Source organism: Diabrotica undecimpunctata, chromosome 7, assembly GCF_040954645.1.
Source record: "Diabrotica undecimpunctata isolate CICGRU chromosome 7, icDiaUnde3, whole genome shotgun sequence".
Classification (NCBI taxonomy): domain Eukaryota; kingdom Metazoa; phylum Arthropoda; class Insecta; order Coleoptera; family Chrysomelidae; genus Diabrotica; species Diabrotica undecimpunctata.
In genome coordinates this window covers 58,317,248-58,341,610 of record NC_092809.1, presented here as the reverse complement: position 1 = coordinate 58,341,610, position 24,363 = coordinate 58,317,248, and the positions used below count along the sequence as shown (strand labels likewise).

The window sequence follows — 24,363 nt, the reverse complement described above, 5'->3', positions numbered from 1 at the left end:
TTTCTAATTTACTGTATATTTTGCCAGTTGAGCTAATAAATAAATATATTCTGGTTGTTATTTTTAAAAATAATATGAGCTTTTATCCATGGACCTCATATCAAAATTAATATTGCGTAAATAGATTGTATCTATGTATTTGATACCGGTATGTATTGGATTTGAATTTTGAATTCTTTTAAATATATGGCATTTTTCCAGCATTGGTGTATTTATAATTTTTTACTATAACACATTCCTTTCAATGTGGGTGTATAAACTTCAATTTTATTTCATTGCACTATTAGCAAAAATCTAGACAACAATTTCTAAAGTGGAAGAAAAGAAGAATAACACAACAGTAACATACGGTAACCTCACTTTTGCAGTGCCAATAAATTAGTTTAGTTGTTTTTAAATAAGTAGATTAATTTAAAAGAAAAATGGCAAATTCTTTAATGTTAGAACTGAATGAAGCTGTTTTAAAAAAGACAACAAATCTTTCCTTTTTGAATGATAGAGTGTCTGGATATAATTGGAATGAAGGATTACATTATGATAAACTTCTACAAAGTTACCTAAAAAGTGGATTTCAAGCTACAAATTTTGGTTTAGCCGTTGAAGAAGTTAATAAAATGTTGGAATGCAGAAAGCAGCCAATTCCCGAAGAAAAATTTGTCGATAACGATGATGAGTTTACAGTTGTTAAAAATAGTTGTACAATATTTTTAGGATATACTTCTAATTTAATATCTAGTGGATTAAGAGAAACTATAAAGTTCTTAGTTAAGCATAAAATGGTAAGAATAATTCATTTCCATTGTTGCGTTGGTAACATCACAGTTGTGAACAAAACTTACCCTGTTTTTGTTACTTTTGTATACAATTGGATACATTGTGGTTTATTTTCAATTGTTTACTAGCTAAGTACTGTTTTTTTTTAATATTTGGATGGTATATAATACCAAAGAATATAGACGCTATAGAAGCGTCTATATTCTTTGATAATACTGTGAGATTTTTAACCTTAACTGTTCACATTATTATGGGTACAAAGACTTTGCTAGTTACAGCAATTGTATATTCAATGATATTCCTCAATTTAGTTAAATAATACTTTAACAGACTTTAGGTTATGCTATTTTAGGTAGACTGCATAGTGACCACTGCTGGTGGTGTTGAAGAAGATCTCATTAAGTGTCTTGCTCCTACTTTTGTAGGTGAATTCCATTTAGATGGTAAAACTCTAAGAGAATGTGGTATTAACAGGATTGGGAACTTATTAGTGCCAAATGACAATTATTGCAGTTTTGAAAATTGGATTTTGCCAATTTTAGATGAATTATTGAAAGAACAGAAGGATGGTGTTTTGTGGACTCCCAGTAAAATTATAGAAAGGCTAGGAAAAGAAATTAATCATGAAGATAGTGTTTATTATTGGGCAGCCAAGAATAAGATTCCTGTGTTTTGCCCTGCATTGACTGATGGTAGTCTTGGTGATATGATGTTTATGCATTCTTTTAAAAACCCTGGGCTTGTAGTGGATATTATTGCAGGTAACTATAAAGCAGATCTTATATTTCCCTTTTTATTTCAGTGTATTGTGCTAATAATTTCATAAGTATGGTTTTTTCCTTCTTCTGCTATCTTCTTATTAGACAATTCGGTGTGTTTCTGTTTTCTTGGAATATGCCTTTGATATATTGTCACTCCAATCTGTTTTGTGGTCAACCTACACTTCTTCTACCCAACAGGGATTTGTTTCTTGTTATGTAGACTACCCTATTGTCTTTCATTCTACTATGACTGTTCTATTCTCTCTTCCTATTCAGTATCTACTTGCCTATCTTTTCCACCTTGCATCCTCTTCTGATTTTGTCACTTCTTTTTCAATTCTTCATTGTTTCCCATGATCCTTCAGGTCAGCCTCTGCTTCTTCTTCCTATAGGTGTTCCTGTTGTTAGCTTTTTAGCAATCATATTGTCAGGCATTAGTATTATGTTGAACAATGAATACATTTTCTAAAAATAAAAATTAAAGATAAGTAACAGAGTCTCTCTCAATGAGCATGAAAACATTTTTTACAAGATCAGACCTTAGTCTACAGCTTAGAATCCGAATGATCAGATGTTACGTTTTTTCTGTCTTACTGTATGGCTGTGAAAGTTGGACAATGGACTCTGAAACAGAAAAAAGAATAGATGCCTTTGAGATGTATATATACAGACGAATGTTGAGGATTCCATGGGTACAAAGAGTTACTAATGTTGAGGTACTTCGTCGCATGTGTAAACAAACTGAATTACTAAGAATAATCAAAGAGAGGAAAATGCAATACTTGGGTCATGTGTTGAGAGGCGAAAGATATGAATTACTTCAAGTTATACTGGAAGAAAAAGTACAGGGCAAAAGATCAGTAGGAAGATGCCAGAACTCGTGGCTGAAAGACCTGAGGAGATGGTTTGACGGCTCATCCGCAGAGATCTTTCGTGCAGCAGTTTCCAAAACTACAATTGCCATTTGGATCGCCAACCTTCGAAAGGAGACGGCGCAATGAGAAGAAGAACAGAGTCTCTGCTCCCCCACTCAATTGGGTATGATTTTGTATCAATAAATTGGCATTTTAGAGTAAACTTCAAGTTCATAGAGTATGTTGGCTTTCAACCACTCAGAGAGGATATAGATGTAAAAAGTGATATAAAGTCATTGTAGCACTTCCACAGTGTGAAAGGTGAATTTGTAAGAGAATGGTTCTTTTTGTCATGTGTCCTTGATTTTTTTTGCCTAGCAGTTAAATATACTTCATCCTCATTCATCGCTAATAATAACCACACTATTTCTATCATTGACTTGTCGCTCAGACTCATCGATATAGATTTTATTAATTTCTGTGATTTTTCTCATAACTTTGTTTTAATAGCATCAATTATGGTATTACTTGAAAAAAAAATGTTTTATATCTGGGATCTAATGTAGTAGTATCTGGTAAAATAATCTTTGGACTCCTCATTGCAAAACCTTTTGTAGATTCCAGTACTGAGACTTTCTTTCATAGATCCAATATCATGTAACTGATTTGAAGAAATGAATTTCTATGCATGTCATTTGGGAATACACTGGGATTATTTTCATGTCCTTAATTTTAATTTTGATGGTCAATACTATTGATAGGTAAATTTACATACAATTTAGCTCCTTCTACTTCAGGTGGCCCTGTGTTGTCTTGTCTATTTAAGAGCTCTAAGAACTATATGTTGGAACAAGCAGTTATTTTGCTAATAAAATACCAATTTACTGAAATTCTTTTATTTTATTTTTTTTTTAATTGTAACTATTCAACAACATTTTTTATGATGTATGGAATTACTTTTACAGTTTAATTATATATTTTATGTTGATTACTATTTAATTAATTGTTTGCTAGCCAAAAAATGCTGACAACTAAATATTGAAACAAGAGGATTTTAACAAATTAAAATAAAAATTAATAAGGCGTAATGTCGTCCTTAGCTTGAAAAACAGATGGAACTCTATTAGGGATTGTATCAACTAGGTCTTCATAGAATTCAGGGGTGAAACTTTCCCATATTTCTTGTAATTTAGCTAGTAGTTGAGATAAAGTATGCTAAGGGTTATTTCTTACGTGTTGTTTCATTTTGTGCCAAAGTATCTCTATTGGATTAAGATCAGATAAGTAGAAACAAATATTCAGGGATATCTTGATATTTTGCTGCATTTAGTGCATTTACTATGGTCTCAATAAAATGTAAAGTTCCCAACCCTTTGGCCGACATACAACCCCACTGAGACACCCTTTTAAGAAAATCCTTATGGAATGCACAGACATCAACTTTGGTTTCGTAGCTATACATAACTTTGTCCCAGTTATGTTTGGTCTACGAAAGTTTTGATTTAGACCAAATGTAACGATTCCGCCAGCAATGGTTTTTCTTATCCTATCCTTTTTGGCCTACTTGAATTAATAAAAAAATAGAAAATTTATATCGCAAAGAAGAACCTATCACACATACCTTATAAAACCTAAGACCGCTTTTGTGGATATATTTGCGACAGGATTCTCTGACACCATTCATCCCAGTTTCTCTATTTCTTCTAGCAGTTACTTCTCGTAGTGTATTTCTTCTCTTCGACTTATGTATGCTAATTAAATGCTTTACACTCCTTTGAGAAACAGCTTTTATACGGCCTAAGCATCAATACTAGCAGTTTCACCATATTTCTTAATTACATTAAACACAGTAATTGTTGCTACAATCAATTTATTGGAACTTTCACGCATTGTTTTCCCTTTATAGTACTAATGAATAATAATTTCTCGAACTTATGAATCAGTAGGGTTTCCACATTCCATTATTATATTTTACTTGTAATAACATGTCTTTATTCATACTCAAATGACGCGTGACAATTGTTATTGACAACGCACTACCTAACCGTATGTTTGATTTCAATGCCTTCTTTGTGTCAGGCTGATAAAATTTAAGAAACGTGAGGAAAAGCAAAAAATGTTCCAATATTTAGTTGTCAGAAGTTTTCGATTGTCAAACAATTAATTAAATAGTAATCAATATCATCTTCTTCTTCTTCCTTCTTGTATGTAGGCTTTAAAGTCTGTTTCTTCTTCAATATTAGCCTCCTAAATTGTTTAAATTGTCGCACCATCTTTATCTTGGTCTGCCAATACTTCTTCGTTCATTTGGTGACTTATCACCTGTTTCACTCCTGTTTCCGTTTTGTCACCCATCCATTTATCTCTTCTATATTGCATGCTCTTCTTATGTTTTCGCTTCTTTCCCTATCGAACAGACTTTTCCCTGAGTATTTTCATCTCTGTTGTTTCTAGTGGTTGTCTCGTTTTAGATGTGTCAGGTCTTGTCTCCGCCGTGTATGTTAATTAATATAGGTCTAATTCCTGCTTTATAGATGTTTTTGTGTCTTGTCTAACATCTCCGTAACTAGTTAAATCTATTCCCAGGTATCTTAACCTTGCTTCCTGCTTTATTATTTTCCCATCAATTTCAATTTTACATCGTATGGGTATTTAGATGTTGTCGTACATTTGGTTTTTTCTGCTGATATTATCATATTGTATTTCTTGGCTGTTGTATTGAAGATGTGTGTTAATCTTTGGAGCTCGTCTTCTGTCTCGGCGATTAATGCGGCGTTGTCTGCATAACATAATATTTGGATTTCTTTGTTCCACATTCTGTGGCCATGACCTTTACATACTGCTTGTATTATTTCATCCATTATTATATTAAAGAGAAGTGGGCTTAACGAGTCACCCTGTCTGACTCCGCTTTGTACTGGTAAACACTGTATTAGTGTTCCATTTATCTTTGCCTGTATTCAATTATGGAAGTAGATGTTTTCGATGGCTTGTATAATATTGATTGGTATGTTTCTTTTATACAGTAAAACATAGATATGCTGGTTTATTGTACTCAATGGCCTTTTCTGTGATTTGTCTTAGTACAAATACGGCGTCTACGCAGGATCTTCCGGATCTGAAACCTTGTTGTCCATCTGATAAAGTTGTTAGTTTATTGATTTTGTTGGTTAGGACTTTTGTGGTAAGCTTAAGTGCGGTGTTCAGTAGATTTATACCTCTATAATTGTTGGGGTCTTCTTTATCAAATTTCTTGAACATTGGTACCATTATGCTGTTTCTCCATGCGTCTGGTATCTTGCAGTGCAATATTAGGTTTTTTATAAGTTTTGTCATCTCTAGGGTTATACTTTCTCCTCCGTGTTTTAGAAGCTCGTTGGTTATTCCGTCTGGTCCTGGTGACTTTCTATTTTTGAGTGAAATTCTGGATATTTCTACTTCCTGAAAACTTATTTCTATTTCGTGTCTTAACCCTGTAACAGGCAACTTTTTTGGAGAGACAAAATGAAAGTTAAATATGGTATTTTAGTTAAAATGAACTAAATAGGTATCCTGAAGGTCATTTTGAATTAGTTCTATATGTCAATCTGTCAAAAACAGTGGTAAACCGTATTACCAGTGTTTGTTTGCAACAAAAAAAATTCTTAAAATTCACTGGTATTACAGGTTTACCACCACAAATAATATATAATATATATCCGGAAGAAATGGTTTATTTTTAGAAATTTACAGTTACTGATGGTATGGTATAAAGCATTCAATACACAAAGCCACTTCACATTTTGAACATTTGACGGAAGTTCTTTTCTGCTTTCCCTCTTTGCTGCACTGAGCGCAACGCCGTGAGGTAGTTTTAGTCGCCAAATGACCTATGTTGTCCGTTGCTGTCACTAACAGTGGACAACCCATTTTTTCCTGGCAGAAAACTCTTCTATCAGTTCGTCAGCCAACTTGCTCCGAAATTGAAAATGACTAAGGGGCTTTTTTCTCTCTTTCTTCATTCCCAACGCATAGATGTAGGAGTTGACGACACTTGTTTCAATCATATAATAAAAGAGCTTCATCCACCACCTACGACTCTTATAGCCATATTTCACTCATATTTTTGTTATAGTCAACTATAGACATCGGGGAAACAACATTCTCTTTGATACCTTTTGTATTGGTTCGAAGAACGTGTCCTTTATCGCCACCATTGTGAAAGTTGCTACATACTGTAACAGGTTTACTACCTCTGTCTTTCCATTTCACGACAGATACGTCGCCACACATTGCAAAATCAGACTGGCTCATCGCTACCTTTTTATCTTCGAGAAGTTGGCCTTTCGGGAAGTGCTTTCTGTTCTGCCTCATTGTCCCGCATCCAAACAGACCTCTGTCTAATAGTTTTTCATTAGTGGAATTGTCGTAAAGAAATGATCAAAGTATAAACAGAAGCCTCTATTCTGCAGCGCCTCTGATAATTCAATCACAACCCTTTCCCCTAATGTATGCTCCGGATTTATCGCTGTTTTACCTTGGTAAACGTCAAACTTCAACAAATATCCTATTTCAGCACATGCCATTGCCCAAACTTTAAAATCCACTTTTGACAGATTTCATTGGCATGTACTGCTTCAGTGTTGTTCGTCCCTTGAACGCTACCATGCTTTCATCAATCGCGACATTTCTGCTTGGAATAAAGCTTTTGCCATAGATTTCATTGAGCCGTGTGATTAATGGGCGGATTTTGTACAGCCTATCATAGCCTGGATCACCACGTGGCAGCATTCTCTCATTGTCGTTCAAATGAATGAACCTTAAAATTCGCAAAAACCTTTTTAGAGGGAAAATGTTGCAAATACGGGAGTTGTTGTAATTTGGGTCTTTTGACCAATATTTAGGGATAGCCGACAAAGAGTTAAAATCCATAATTATCAACACCCCCAGCTCCGCCACTGTAATGTTCAGAAGTACTCCTCTCTGACTGGCATACAAATTAGATTGATCTACAATCAACTGCAGTTTCAATATACAATAGCAAATTCAAGAAGTCTATCGGTCTTTCCGAACGAACCTGCAATAATACAACAATTATTATTTGAAAATAAATCGAGTAAAATAAGTTTTTACCTGCACGGTTGGACCCATATCATCTACATACTGGAAGTCTGTATACGCTTGGGGCAACGAAGGTACATAATTGTTAGGAAACGATAAACGAAAATCATTTACTTCAATAGGATAACGCGGTAATAATATTTAATTATAATTCTTACCTTTTATAAATCTAATTGAGGATTACGCATTCACACAAAAACCGTTAATTTTCAAGATATGCACAAAAACTGCTTATCGTCGATACCGTAAACAGGCACTGGTAACACTCATGGTACAATGAACTTATAACACTCATGGTATTCATTGTACCATGGGTAACACTGCTATACCGGCGTATACAACAGAAGCCATTCGGTGCAAATAACTTCGGAAACATTCGGTGTGTAATACCCATTTCTGTTTCGGGAAATGTTCTTATGCACCCAGACGCAATACGGACGTAATTTAATGCTTTACTTATGAGATATAGACCTTATTAGACGTTGGTAGGATATCCTACAAGTGCCGCTTAAAGGGTTAATTCAGGTACTGTTAAAACTTTCGAGCAACCCTGTAAAATATACTTTTAGTTGGAATTTTACCCGACATCTGGTTTACACCCCGAGAGAGGGGCTGCAGGTGGTTGCAGACAGATAACACTCTCATCACAACATCCTTACAATAAGGACGCTAGTTTTTAATTTATAGTTACGAAATATTTTACATGTGCCTTTTTTTTTATAACTTCAATACAGTTTAGTTTTAGTGATTTGTTTTTTTTTCTATTACGTGAAATTCCAATAAGATTTAACTTACATCCCCTACATTAATGGTCCTTTGTTCGAGCCGGATTAACCAGTTATCAAAATACATTCCATTCGAAGCTGTATTTTTTCGACGAATTTTCATCGTCCCATCCACACAGCATCGGAAGAAGGCAGGTATCGCCAAAGTCAAGGTTAGTGCATAAATAGTTTCCTATTACCCATTTTAATCCTATGGTCGTAAAAGGGTACATTTTGTATTTGATTTAATTCAGTGGAAAATATTTATCTTTAAAATCACGTATTTTACTGTTATTTATACCACATTTAGAGATTTCAATATTTTCATTTATACATTAATACACGAATATAGTACTTAGCGTCCTTAAATTTATTTCAATTTATTCATTTTCATTTATAAATTATTACAAAGTTGAAATATTATCTTAACGTTTTTTATTCACTCGCAAAACTTTTATACACATAACATTACATAATTTGCTTTCAATTTTTTTGCTTATACATACATATATTTTTATTTTTGTGAATTTATCATATAAAATTATATTGTCAATATGGCTGACATCGCTACAGCAAAAATTAAACGCTCCTCAATCAAAGGTTCTGTAACTCGTTTTAGTTCACATTTTAATTCTATCAAAAACAAACCTTTAGAACAAATTAACTTTAGAGATTTACAACTTAGACTTGATAGAATTGAGAAACTTTTTGATGATTTTGACAACGCTCAATCACTTATTGAGGCCTCTGATGAGGACTATACTGCCAACGCAGATACTATCCATGGTATAGAAAGGTCGTCTTTCGAAAAGTCGTTTTTTCATATTACTAGCGCTGTGCGAGACTTTATTGACACCAATCTTTCAAAACCCCGTGATCAGGCTGCTCAAGCTTCAAATTCGACAATTTCGTCCGAAAACAGTTCACAAAGGTCTATTAACATTAGGTTACCCGCTATCAACTTGCCCTCCTTTGAGGGTGATTATGATAATTGGTTGTTCTTTAGAGATACATTTAATTCTATCATACATACCAACACGGAACTTTCCAACATTCAGAAATTCCATTATCTAAGGTTATCCTTACAAGGTATTGCCGCAGAAACAATACGTAACCTGGACATTTCTGAGGCAACATATGAAACTGCATGGGAATTACTAAAAGACAGATTCGAAAACAAATCTCTTCTTGTTAATAATCATATTAAAAAATTATTTAATTTACCACATGTTTCAAAAAATTCACATCATGATCTACGCACTTTACTTGATGGTTTCCAAAGACATTTACGCTCTCTTGAGTCCTTAGACTTAGACACAACATCTTGGGATGCCCTTATCATATATCTAATCACCACAAAACTAGACAATGCCACACACAAAGAATGGGAACTGTCAATTAAAGACGATAAGATCACATTACCCACTCTGAGTAACTTAACTGAATTTCTAAAAGGCAAATGTAGAGTCTTAGAATCTATTAATCATCAAGAAGAAAAATCTCGTCCCAAATTCCCATCTACAGGCAATCCCAAGTCCAAAAATTTTTTGTCAACTAATAATTCTTCTAACTGTTCTTTATGCAAACAAAAACATCTAATTTACACTTGTCCTGAATTTCTCAAATTAGAAACGTCATTAAGACATAATGAAGCAAAACGCTTACGACTTAAATTGTTTGCGTAGTGGTCATTTCACTAAGGAATGCAAATCTTCCGGGTGTCGTAAATGTGGGAAAATACACCACACACTTTTACACTTTCAAGGTAACTCACAAAAGCTTATTGAAGCCAGTAATCAAACCAGCAGCAGTTTACCTTGCTCAAGTTCAGGTACATCAGAAGGCTCTAATGCACTGACAGCACGTAACATTTCGTTTGAGCACAACTCTACTACTTTGCTGTCAACTGTAAAAATAAGAGTCTTTGACATCTCAGGTAACGAATACGAGGCTCGTGCGCTTCTAGATAACGGCTCGGAAAGTAATTTCATTTCCCAGCGCCTATTAAATCTTCTAAGGTTGCCTACAAACAAAACACATTTTTCTATTTCTGGTATAAACCAAACAAATTCTATTGTAAGCTATAGAACATCAGTAAAATTTAAATTAAAAAACCCTAAACTTTTCTCAAGTAATTTCTTGCTTAGTACTTCCGGAAATTGCAGGAAATTTACCTTCTGTCACATTTGATAAGAAAACGCTTAATATCCCTTCTAATATTACTCTGGCCGATCCAGACTTCAATATTTCATCTCCTATTGATATTCTTATCGGTGCAGACATCTTCTGGAATTTAATTTGTATTGGTCAAATTAAATTATCACCTGGACAACCGATTCTTCAAAAAACTAAACTTGGATGGATTATCTCAGGTCCATTATTTCCAACCAATACCCTTGCAGCCAGAACTACATGCCATATGTCGACCATAAACAATTTAAGCATTGAAGACCAACTTCAAAAATTTTGGGAAATTGAAGAATGCCCAAAAACAAAATTATTGTCTAACGAAGAACTTTCTTGTGAAGATCACTTCTTAAAAACGACCTCTCTTGATTCTTCTGGTAGGTTTGTAGTATCACTTCCCTTGAAATCTTCCGTCGACAATCTAGGCGACTCTAAGACTACAGCAACAAAAAGATTTTATTCTCTCGAAAAGAAGCTTAATGCGAACTTTGAATTAAAAGATGATTACACTCGATTTATCGATGAATATTTATCCTTAAACCATATGTCCGTTTCACCCTTTGAAACCATAGGATCTGAGTTCTTTCTTCCTCATCATTGTGTCTATAAAGGCAATAAAATTCGTGTTGTTTTTGACGGTTCTGCTAATACAGATTCAGGTGTTTCCCTGAATGACATTCTTATGGTTGGACCTAATTTGCAAGATGATCTTTTCACTATCATCTCACGTTTTCGTAAACATAGTTTTGTACTAACAGCCGATATAGAAAAGATGTATCGACAAATACTGATAAAGGAGGAAGAACGCTCCTTACAAAAGATCTTATGGCGATCTGATCATACAAACTCTCTCGAAACTTATACTTTAAACACCGTAACTTACGGTACTGCTTCTGCTAGTTTTCTTGCCACGAGATGTCTTCAAGAAGTGGCACATATGTATGCAACCGATTTTCCTGACATATCTTCTATAATTTTACGGGACTTTTATGTCGACGATCTTCACACAGGTGGTTCTACAATAGAAGATATCAAACGCATTCAATCACTTACTTCCGAATTATTGTCTCGTCATGGTTTCCAATTAAGAAAATGGAAGTCAAACGCTCCCATTTTAAACTTTGACAATCAAAATAATGTTTCCTTGGAAATTGGAGCTGACGATACTATTAAAACTTTGGGCTTATTGTGGAGTCCAAAATCTGACACTTTTCATTTCAATGTTCAACCTATAGAGCACAAGTGTAAAGTTACAAAGAGACTTATTCTTTCCACTATATCAAAAATATTTGATCCACTAGGTTTGCTTTCGGCTGTAACTATAACAGCTAAAATTATTCTCCAAGATTTGTGGAAATTAAAAATTTCCTGGGACGAAGTCGTTCCCATGGATATCTTTACGAAATGGGTTACATATCAGACTCAACTGGTTAAACTTAATCAGTTACAAATTCCTAGGCATGTAATTTGTAGAAATTACAGGTCAATTCAACTACACGGTTTTTCAGATGCATCCACCGCTGCATATGGTGCTTGCATTTATATTTGTTCATCTGAAAACTTCGAAAATTTTCGTTGTCATCTTCTTTGCTCCAAAACCAGAGTAGCTCCTTTAAAACACATCCTCACGGTACCGCGCCTAGAACTTTGTGGAGCTTACTTGCTAGCTGAGTTGATAGACAAGGTAAAACAACACATGCAATTATATTTCGAAGAAATCACTTACTGGTGCGACTCCACTATTGTTCTAGAATGGATAAAGACTTCTCCGAGTTTATTAAAGACGTTTGTGGCAAATAGAGTTTCTCCAATTCAAACTTTGACCGAATCTCAAACATGGCGTTACGTGAATACACTTGAGAATCCCGCAGATCTTCTATCAAGGGGAATTTCTCCTACATCACTTATCAATTCCGAAATTTGGTTTCATGGCCCATCATGGCTAGCTAAACCAGAAACTCATTGGCCTAATAGAACATTCAAACCTTGTCAACTCCCTGAGCTTCGACCAGCATCAGCCCTTATCGCAAGAGTTCACATGAAATTGGACATCATCACTAAAATATCCTCATTTGTAAAACTACAGCGCATTATCGCTTATGTATTACGCTTTATAAATAATTGTAAATTTTCTCCTAAACGAAGGAACTTCGACAACCTTTCTTGTGATGAAATAGATAATGCTTTAAAATATATAATTCGACTAGTACAAAATGAAACATTTTATGACGACTTGACACACCTTAAGAGACATGGTAACGTTGACTCTAAAAGTAAACTACTTACCCTCAATCCGTTTATCGATAAGGATAACATACTCCGCGTTGGTGGAAGACTGCATAATTCTGATTTTTGTTACGATAAAAAACATCCCATTGTGCTTGATTCTAAACACCACTTTACTACTATTCTTATACGAAATGAGCATCTTACCTTAAATCATTGCGGTCCTCAACTACTATTAGCTTCCATTCGTGAAAAATTTTGGCCCATTAATGGACGTCAAGTGGTTCGCAAAATCGTTCGCGATTGTATTATCTGTTGTAGGGTGGCTCCTAAATTAGAAACCTATCTTATGGGTAATTTACCCTCGTCACGTCTTGTTCCCTCTAGGCCATTCTACAACTGTGGACTTGACTATGCAGGACCTTTTTTGCTAAAGGATCGACACACCCGAAATTATAAAACTATCAAGGGTTACATAGCTCTATTTATCTGTTTAGCAACTAAGGCCATACATTTAGAAGTCGTGAGCAGCTTGACCACGGAAAGTTTTCTAGCAACGCTAAAACGCTTTATTTCTCGACGCGGAAAATGCGCTTCCATCCTTTCGGACAATGGTAGTACCTTCGTTGGCGCAAAAAATGAGCTTGTCAAATTTTTTGACACCTCTAGTTCAACTATTAGGGACAGTTTAACTACCGAAGGTATCAATTGGCAGTTTATTCCGCCACGATCACCTCACTTTGGAGGAGTTTGGGAGGCGGGAGTAAAATCTGTCAAATTTCACCTAAAGCGTGTCATTGGCAATACAATTCTTTCATATGAAGAATTTTCCACTGTTTTATGTCAAATTGAAGCTTGCCTAAACTCACGACCACTCTCACCAATGTCTAACGACCTTTCCGACTTACTTCCTCTTACTCCTGCACACTTTTTAATTGGATCAACATTGACCGCAATACCTGAACGGAATTTCTTAGATGTCAAGGAAAACAGCCTTAGCAGATTCCAAAGGCTTCAAAAAATGATCCAAGGTTATTGGACTAGGTGGTCCAAGGAATACATTTCATCCCTCCAGCAGCGAGTTAAGTGGAAAAAACATTTCAACAGTCTTCTTAGAATTGGAAGTCTAGTGACGGTGAAGGAAGATGGGACTGAACCCTTAAGATGGTGCCTGGGTAGAGTGACTCATTTACATGCGGGTAGTGACGGAATAGTTCGTGCAGTGACAATTAAAAATAATAGAGGTTGTTTCAAGCGACCAGTGACAAAGGTGTGCGTCCTACCCACAGATCAGTGACTTAAGCTTCAGTGAAACAAACTTTTAACGCAACTCGATTACTTGTTGAACCCCTGCAGGCGTTCAAGGGAGGCGGCTTAAATGTTAAAACTTTCGAGCAACCCTGTAAAATATACTTTTAGTTGGAATTTTACCCGACATCTGGTTTACACCCCGAGAGAGGGGCTGCAGGTGGTTGCAGACAGATAACACTCTCATCACAACATCCTTACAATAAGGACGCTAGTTTTTAATTTATAGTTACGAAATATTTTACATGTGCCTTTTTTTTTATAACTTCAATACAGTTTAGTTTTAGTGATTTGTTTTTTTTTTGTATTACGTGAAATTCCAATAAGATTTAACTTACATCCCCTACAGGTACGTTATTGTGTTGATTATTATTTTCCTTTGCTTTAAACAGTTCCGTCAGGTATCTTTTCAATTCGTTTGCTGGTATGTTATTGTATTCCTTAGTAATCAATATAAAATATATAATTAAGCCGCAAAATAATTCCATACTTCATAAAAAAATGGTGTTAATTTCATACTTACAATTAAAAAAAAAATAGAATTTCGGTAAATTGGCATTATATATACAAAATAACTACTTGTTCTAACTTATAGTTGTTAGGGCTCGTACTTCAGTTTGTGCATCAGGCTTCGGTTAATTATTTTTTTCATTTTTAGAATAATATGAAGTGACAAATACCATATTTTCTAAGGTTTGTCTTCCAATGGCTATGCTTTTTTCTTTTTTATTTATTTATTTATGATGATAAGACATTTTTATGGATAAACTGAATTTCTAAAAAAATTAATCAAAGTTCTAAATTTTGATATAAAATTTACAGTAAACAATTACCTTTAAAATAACAAAATGACGTAGGCGCCAGGCCCGATTTTTATATCGCGAGCGGCCAACCTGTTCAAAGCAACATTGGTTATATGAAAGCAGTATACTGCGTGCTGACCCCGTAACCAAAACAACAACACACAATGTCGCAACGGCATTAAAACGATCAAACGTATTTCAAAATAGAGATAAAGGTAATATAAAATATAGCCGAGTATTAATTAAACGCGTTATGCACATAAAGTGCAGAGCAAAAAAAAACGGGAAAAATTACATCTTTGGTCTGGTCGACATCGGGCCCCGGTAAAATGTACCTCCCTCTCGGCGGGCCTGGGTATAATATACCAAATTTAATGGTGTTTGTCTATGTAGTTGCCCTGGTTGTCTTGTTATTTACTATATAATTACTAACAAAAGAAACTGGGTGATGAGATTTATGGTATTGATGTGAGTTTGGATGCAGCATCTTGTGCTAATTATTTTTTGTTATTCTTTCTTAATTTTATTTTCCAGATTTAAGAAGACTAAATCTAATGGCAATGAAATCTGTGCATACAGGAATGATCATTTTAGGAGGTGGCCTAATTAAACATCACATTTGCAATGCAAATTTAATGGTATGTGTTTAAATATTTATCTAGTTTTATGTGATAATTTAAAGCATAATCTAAATTGATCCTCTAAAATTAATTTATGTTGCATAGTTAATAAATGTCTTTTGTTAATTTCTGACATAATTTTGACAGTATCAAAACCAACTTTTTTTATTTAATTAATGGCTTTGGATAACTTGATCAATTCAGCCACGATAATGTACTTGACTACTTGAATTTGTTAATGATGTATTGACCTATTGTATTTGTTATCAAAATAGTACTTTGGCTAGACTTAAATTAAAAATATAATGTAAACAACAGTATCACAAGAATCAGTAGATTGACAAACAACCATATTTTCATTCGTTACATTCAGGGCCCTAACCATCTTAAAGTGAATATTTAGAACCCACAAGAGATTACATAATATATGGATACTTTTCACGCTAAGGTGCCTTTCATAGCGACAAAACCAACTTTATTAATAGAACTTAGATTGTTAAATTGAGGACCCTAGAAGTAAAGAGTTATAAGTGACATTTTTGTAAATATTGAGAAAACTGCATCGCTGAACTGGAAATCTTTCATTCCATTTGGAGTTAAAGAGATCTAAGCGATAAGTCTATCATGTGCTGCTTTCTAGTGGCAAATTACTTAGCCTTTATTCAACTTCTTCTTCTTCTTCATGTACCCTGTCCTTTCAGAACGTTGGTTACCATCATAGCTATCTTAATTTTATTCACTGCCTCCCTAAATAGCATGCTTGTATCAACACTATACCAATCTCGCAAGTTCTTCAACCATGAGGTTCTTCTTCATCCTGGACTGTGTTTGCCTGCTATTTTTCCTTGACTGATATTTTGTAGCAACCTATATTTGGGACCTCTCATTACATGTCCGAAATACTCCAGCTTTCTCTGCTTTATGCTTTTTATGATCTCAGTAGTCTTGCTGAGACGTTCTAGTATTGTGGAGTTTCGAATCTTCTCCACCCAGGAAATTTTAAAAATTCTTCTATAGCACCACATTTCGAAAGCCTCAAGGCGATTTAGATCGATTTTATTCACAGTTCAGGAATCGACACCATAAAGTAGGACCGAGAACACGTAGCAGCGAAGTAGGCGGATCCTCAGTGCCAATTTTATCAACTTGCTCAAGTTTGGTATTATTTACATTATATAGACGGTTTTATATGCTGTTGTTTACTTATTACGAGTATTTTGGTTTTCCGTATGTTCAGATCCAGACCTGCCTCCCTACAACTCTCAACCACACTATCAAGCAGTGTTTGCAGATCTTCTTGACTAGAAGCTAGAAGTACTGTATCGTCTGCATATCGCAAATTATTGATGACTTCACCGTTCACAAGTATTCCTTCTTGTTTTTCAGAAAGTGCTTTTCTGAAAATTCTTTTGGAGTAAACGTTGAAAAGCAGGGGTAAATAAGAGGCATCCCTGCCGTACTCCTCTTTTAATATTAAGAGCCTGTGATTCTACACCATCTACTAAGACTGATGGTGTTTGATTCCGATATAAATTTGCAATTATTCGAACATCTCTGCCGTCCAAGCCAATGTCTTTTAGAGTTTCTGTCAATATAGAGTACTTAACACGATCAAATGCCTTTCGGAAGTCAATAAAACAACAGTATATGTCTACAGATATATCTCGACATCTTTGAGCAAGTACGTTCATTCCAAACAGTGCCTCTCTCGTTCCAAACCCGTTACGGAAACCAAACTGTGTGTCATTTAGGGATAACACACCCCGTATTTACTTGCCGAGAGGCAAATTCACACTGTCCTAAGTTATATAACGCGAGGTGGAGAGAGATTATGAGGGAGAGGGTCGCAAACACATTAACACGAGAGCTGACGAGCTGAGCGCACAAGTTGATAAAATAACTATATTACAATTGAAGCGTTCGGACGAATAACGGTCTATGTTACAAATTATCAAAAATCGAGTTTAGGTTTGAATAACGGTCTATGAAATATGTAGATTCCACTAAATATTATAGTTTGTTAACATACCAACAGTTGAGGCGAGTATACTAATATGGAGAGAGTGAAAATAAAGTTTTTAAGTTGGAACAACGGTCTATGTGACATCAACGTCAAGCGTGCTTCGACTGTACCGAACCAAATCATTCCGTTTTTCACATTCGTACGATGAGCAGTCAGCGTTTTTAACAAAATGTATTAGAATGGAGGAACCAAAAAGAAGAAAATGTGGAAAAACAGATGGCACTTCGTTAAAGTTATGTTCTTTCGTATACTTCATTGATAACAAGAAAGTATGCAAAACTATGTTACTCGACGTTTTCAAAATCACCCATAGACGAATTCAAACGATACAAAACAAACTTAAACTCGGTGTTCATATTCCATAGATCAGAGAGGTAAGCATCATAATAGACCAAAGGCGATTCTACGCGAGAGTAGGAATTTGGTTATAGAATATATCAACAAATTTGCAAGGCAAGAGTCCCACTATTTTTGAGGTAAAACACAGAAAGAATACTTAAGTCCTGATCTAAATTTGTCAAAAATATATCGATGTTTCCAAACTGAAAATCCCAATATAGATGTCAGTAAAACGTTTTATGATAGTTTTTGAAGCAAATAAATTTACGTTTTGGCGCTCCTAGATCAGATACATGTAAAATATGCGATGAATTCTTGATACAACTAAGTTCTGCAAAATCATAGGATGATAGGAAGAAAATACAGCTGGAAAGTGACTTACATCAAACTAAAGCCTCTTTGGGATATCAAGAACTTAAAGCAGACATAGTTAAATCTAAAGCAAATAACTCATCTACTGTCGTCCTTTGTGTTGATATGCAGCAGGTTCTATTTTGCCCGTCAGTACCCCACTCAGATATCTTCTACCAAAGGCAACTTAGGTGCTACAACTTTCCTATACATAATATGGGAACTAGCAAAGCGGTAATGAACTTGTGGTACGAATGCATCGCAGGAAGAGACTGTACAGAAATAGCATCTTGCATAATCAAGTATGTTACAATGAACTATAAGAAGTTAATAGATGGAGAAGAGCGCAAGTTAATCGTTTGGTCCGATCGTTGGGTAGGGCAAAATAACAACTGGAGAATATTAAACACCTACTGTTATCTTGCAAAAAATGGATACTTTATTGAGATTAACCAAAAGTTTCTCTCCTCGGGTCACACTTTTTTGCCTTGTGATAGAGACTTTACATTAATCAAGAAAGCAAAGAAAGGTGCATGTACCCCAGATTGGAAATACGTTATTGCTGACGCTAAAGTGATAGGACCTTTTGATGTCATAGAAATGAGCCAAAATGACTTTAAAGACCTAACCTCTATTGAAAAACACCTGCCAAAAAAAAAGTTCTTCAAAATTACAAGTGACAAAGTACCTCTGGATGAAATATGACCTTGATGATCCCTACACTATTTATGGTCGAGCCAGTCATAACGTCGTAAAACCCTGGGAGTCATTTAAGATGGGAAGCTACAACAAAGCCTGAAGATTTACAATCAGCGTACAATGCACTACTACCAATTAAACAAAATAAAAAAAAAAGATTTAATAAAAATGATTCCATATATGGATAGTAAATTTGCCGACTTTTATAGATCGCTACCTGAATACTAATTTATGTTTGTTTTTCATAATAGTTTTCTGTTTTTTCGTTTATTTCAAAAATTCCTACTTATGGAATTATATCTACAATAATTATTATAACATAATTTAATTTTCTATTACGTTATAATAATAAATATAAATGTAATAATTTATGTTAATAAAATTATTTCAAAAATGATTTTTTACTTTTATTTGTGGAATAACGGTCTATGTTACATTTTCGTCACAAATGTTCAAGAAATAAGCAACATTTTCAAACTCACCTTTTCTCGAAAACGTCATCTTGTAACATAGACCGTTATTCGTCCTAACGCTTCAATTACAATATTATAAATAGGTTGTTTTTACAACAGTTGCATTTCTTAGAAGTAAAAGAGTACAAGTGCTACTTAGCAACATAAAAATAGCTCCAAAATGAGCCAAGTCAATAAAATTATGATTTTTTGTTACCAATAATAATAATAATGCCTACAGTTACTAAACCGGAGAATAAAAACTAGCTAAAAAAATCAGGGCAATTACAATGAAGGCTCAATTTTGAACGGCATTTACTCAAAATTTCTTTTTGTCACTTATACCCCTTTACTTCTAGGGTCCTCAATTAATTAATTGTCTTGCAATTTCGATATATTCTAGTGCTCTTTTTTCATATAAAAAATTGGTAATTTTGTTGAAAACATTTTTTTGTAAAAGGACTCATTGTGTAAAGACTTAAGAATAATTAATTATTGTAAATATTATTTCAGAGAAATGGAGCAGATTACTCAGTATTTGTTAACACTTCTTCAGAATTTGATGGTAGTGATGCAGGAGCTAGACCTGATGAAGCTAAGTCTTGGGGGAAAATTAGAAAAGATGCAAATCCAGTTAAGGTTTATGCAGATGCAACCTTGGTTTTTCCTTTATTAGTTGCACAGACATTTGCAAAAGAATGTTTTGGGCCAAGTACAAGCCACTAAATAAATGCTTCTTTTTAAAAACATTTTTTATTTTTGTATCCCCTATATATACTTTATTTTCTTCAAAATGGTGATACAGGAGAGAAGCGAAGAGGGAAGCGAATATCAATAAACTTTTTTTTATAATTATGTTTATTTACAATCTACATCATTACAGAGTATTAAGCAAATGTGTTACAGGTTTTGGGCGTGAAGGAGAGACATCCAATGATGTCTCACCTTATTCTATTTTGGTTTAGTTTTGAAGTAGGTTTTGGGGCCAGGTTCTATCTAGTCTTCTTGTGGCTGGACCATTGTTGAATAGTTCCCTTACTAGCTCATTTTCATGGTAATGGTACGTTCATTTTGTGAATCCGTGGCTCGATGGATTTCTTCTCTGATAAAAGGAATCTTTAAGTCGTAGTGAAGTGTTTGAAGTGAAGTACTTACGTACCATGGTGCATCCACTATCGATCTTAGCACTTTAGACTGGAATCTTTGGATAATATTCAGCGACGTTGGCTTTGCACAGCCCCATAGGTGTAGTCCGTAGAAGCAGATAGGTTTGAGTATGGCTTTGTATAGAAGAATTTTGTCTTGGATGTTAAGTTTTGATTTACGTCCAAGGAGCCAATACATTTGCCGGAATTTTAAGTCAAGCTGCCTTCTTTTGGTCTGGATATGTTTCTTCCAAGTGAGACGTTGGTCAAGATGGGGGTCAAGGTATCTAGCGTCTGTTACTGTTGGTATTCTTACATTTTCCATTCTTACAGGTGGGCATATGTTGGGACGGTTGGTAAATGTTATTTGAGTTGATTTTATTTTATTTACTTTTGTTCTCCATTTCGTATACCAATCATTGAGTATGTTCAGATGATGTTGCAGGTTTTGTGAGGCTTGTATGGGATCTTCATTTACAGCTAGTATTGCTACGTCGTCAGCAAAGGAAGCGATTGTAGTATTATTAGTCTCTGGTATATCGGCTGTGTAAAGTGAGAAAAGCAGCGGCCCTAGAACACTACCCTGCGGGACTCCGGAGTTTATGGAACAGAGTTTGGATTGTTGGTCTTTGAATTTTACAGAGAAATATCTATTTGGTATGTAGGATTTAAGTAGGAGGAAATAGTTACTGGATAGTGCTATTTTTACTTTGTAAAGCAGACCTCGGTGCCAGACTTTGTCAAACGCTTGTGAGATGTTTAGAAATACAGCGTTGCAGTATTTCTTTTCTTCAAAACTTTGATATTTCATTTATCATTCGATGGACTTGTTGGGTAGCGGAGTGATTTTCCCGAAAACCAAACTGATGTTTTGGAAGTAATGTTAGGAATTCGTGATCTGCGTATATCCTTTGTAGCAGCAATCTTTCAAAAACTTTTCTTACGGTTGGGAGTAGGCTAATGGGTCGATAAGATGTTACTTCATTGGGCTCTTTTCCTGGCTTGAGGATCATAATGACTTCAGCAAATTTTCATATTTTTGGAAAGTATGATAATATATGCTTAGAATGCGGTTAAATATAACTGTTAGCAAAGTAATGATTTTGCGAGGAAGTTGTAGTACTTGTGCCGAGATTAAATCATAACCTGGAGCCTTTCGTGAGTCGAGTTTGTTCATTTCTTTATTGACTTCTTGAGTAAAACTTTTAATTGGGAGGGACATTTGACATGCTGGGCTAATTAGTTCTTCCACTTCTTCATCAGGGTTTGCTTTTTCTTTTATGGAACAGGCCCATTCGCCATTTGGTATACGGATGGGATGGATAGTTGTGTATGGTTTCTTAGTCGCCCTCCATAACGTCTGGTCATTTGTTGTAAGGTTTGTAATGTAATGTTCGAAGGTTTCGTTGTTTGCGGTTTGTTGGCTACTCCAAGTTGCCTACGTAGTCTATTGAATATATGAAGATCTATGTTGTTTCTCCTGAAAGGTTCTCCTTGCACGACGTTTTTCAGCAATGAGTTGGCGAATGTGCAGAATATTTGTGGTATGTCTTGGTTTGCGTTCAATTCGTGGCGTAGATTGCCATGCCGCTTTTTGCACAAGTATGGTGAAGTATTGAGCTGCTGTATCTATGTCACGTGTAGATTTGATCTGCAGATTATGATTGGTGTTTTCCTGTAGGTAGGATTGAAAATCTGCCCAGTTGGTGTTTTTTGACGTGAGTCGTGGGTTGTTTATAACTGTGGTACTCAGGCTCATAATAACCGGGGTATCATCCGATGAGAAATCAGTTGGATTCTATTAGACAGTTGTTTCTGGACACTCCTTTGCTTATGTAGTAGTCCAGTAGATCTGGAAGTTTTCTGGGGTCACTCGGCCAGTACGTAGGGATTCCGTTGGTGTGGCAATCATAGTTGCTGTCGTTGGTTGCTTTTAGAAGATTACGACCTTTTGTTGTGAGTCTTTAGCCTCAGTGTGTGTGTGTTTCGCATTACAGTCTCCTCCGGATACGAATTTGCTGCCAAGTGCTCCGAATGATGATTGCCGACCTCCGCCGCGGAGATGGCACTTGAAGAAGAAGAATTTGAAGAAGGCTTTGTATTCATCTGTGGAGATTGCGTGACCAGGTGGGCTATACATTGCAGATATGTTAAAGTGTTGTAACGATGAGTCAAAGCCATCACCGTTAAACCAGCGTGCGCGCGAACCAACCCATGAAGTAGGAGTGTATCGACAGTAGAAAGGGCAAAGCTCCGCTATATAAACCGCCACATTTCCCCATAGAGAGAGAATCGACAGGTGTTGACTGAAGGTTCTCTTCTTCCCTACCCAGGCTTGTGGACGTGTTGAGTTCACAAGTTGTTCCGTCTCCCATACCGCCGCTATCCGAAAAGCGTGTTGAGCTTTTCACTACCCGTACTCTGAAGCAGTCGTGTTGAGACTGTCGAGGAGTGTCCTATTAACCCGAATCACCCAAGGGACGTGTTGAGTTCCTTTCCTTTCTTTGTACCTATCGTCCGCTGTTATTAAATCGATACAACGTTACCGTAAAATTTCAAATACACACTCACTTGCCGATAAGACTAGTTCCACATGACAAGGTCAAACTTAATTTGAATAAATAGGCCAGGTACTGAGAAGATTAAACCAAATTGTAAATATGTACGTAAGATTTTTGTCAATTTAATTTAAGGAAGACAATAAAGTTTTATTTTTATTTTGAACTCTGTCTCTGACTGTCTAAAAGCTACCCGGATAGTGACTCCCACGAGAGGACGTCACAGTGTCATGGAGTTGAATTTACTTGAACGATTGTTGCTTGTATTTTTCTGTTGCATATTTCGGCAATACATGATGTGATATGCCGCTGCGAATGATTACCGCCGAGCCACCATCAGCTGTACCATCGGGATGAGGTGTGCTGTATGTGGTATAGAGTGGAATATTGAACGTAGTTAGATCGGTAAAGTGGGTTTCTGAAATAAGCAGAACATCAATTTTATTCAAGTTTAAGGAAGCAATTACTTTCTGCTTATGGTTTGCAGGCAATTAGCGTTCCATGTGGCAACTCTACGTATGTTTAAGAATTTCTTTGGTTTATGACTTGTCAGTAAGTTTAATATACTATTTTGACTCATGAGTTGCGAGAACATGTTTTTGAACTCGTTCAGGAATGTTAATAGTTGTTCTGTATTAGTTTTAGGTTCTGAATCGTGGTTGGTTTGATGTGCTGTCACGTTTGCATATGTTCTTTAATGATTTTGTAGAGTGGTGTTTAGCTGATTTGTTTCAGTATATAGATGTGGACTGTTGTTCTTTGAGGCTGTTGGTTTCCTCTTTTCTGCATATGTCTGTTTTCTACTAGTTCCCTGTAGACAACAAGCCCTTATAATCAGCAGGATGATCTTGTTTGCATAGTGCACACTTAGCTGGAGTGTTTCTAGGTTTTTTACAATCTTTTGTATCATGTTGTCCTCCACATTTGACGCAGTAATACGGTTTAGTGCAATATGTTTTACTATGGCCGTATGCTTGACATCGCATGCATTGGATGATTGAGTTTCTTTTATTTGGTGCCTCGACTGCTATTTTGATGTGGCATAAGAATTTAAGGTTGAATATGTCTTTGTTGTTACAGCTGGGTTCAAGGTCTATGGGTTCCTTTGTTTGCCTGTGTCGAATGTTAGTTATATTGAGAACTTTATGGCCGGCTTTTTTTAGTTCCTTTGTTATTTCTGTTGTGGGTATAGAGTGATGGATATGTCTTATCACCACTCTGTAGGCACGTTCTTCCTTTATTTGGTAAGCTATCAATAAACTAAAGGAATTAATTATTTTAATTTCGATCCACCTTTTGGCCAGATAATAATTTAATTACATTTCGACACTCTTATTGGACCCCGCCTGAATTTTTTTATGAGGATGATTTGAATACAGAAATATAATAAAAGAAAGTG

General features: G+C 35.4%; 1 protein-coding gene across 1 annotated transcript; it reads left to right on the top strand.

Annotated features, from left to right (window-relative positions):
- Nucleotides 1-250: 250 nt before the first annotated feature.
- On the top strand, nt 251-20,002 carry Dhps (Deoxyhypusine synthase). Its single transcript, XM_072539363.1, has 4 exons — nt 251-779; nt 1,127-1,535; nt 15,312-15,415; nt 19,775-20,002. Exons 1-4 carry the CDS (start codon nt 423-425, stop codon nt 19,985-19,987), a joined length of 1,083 nt encoding a protein of 360 aa, XP_072395464.1. The 5' UTR covers nt 251-422; the 3' UTR covers nt 19,988-20,002.
- Nucleotides 20,003-24,363: the final 4,361 nt, after the last annotated feature.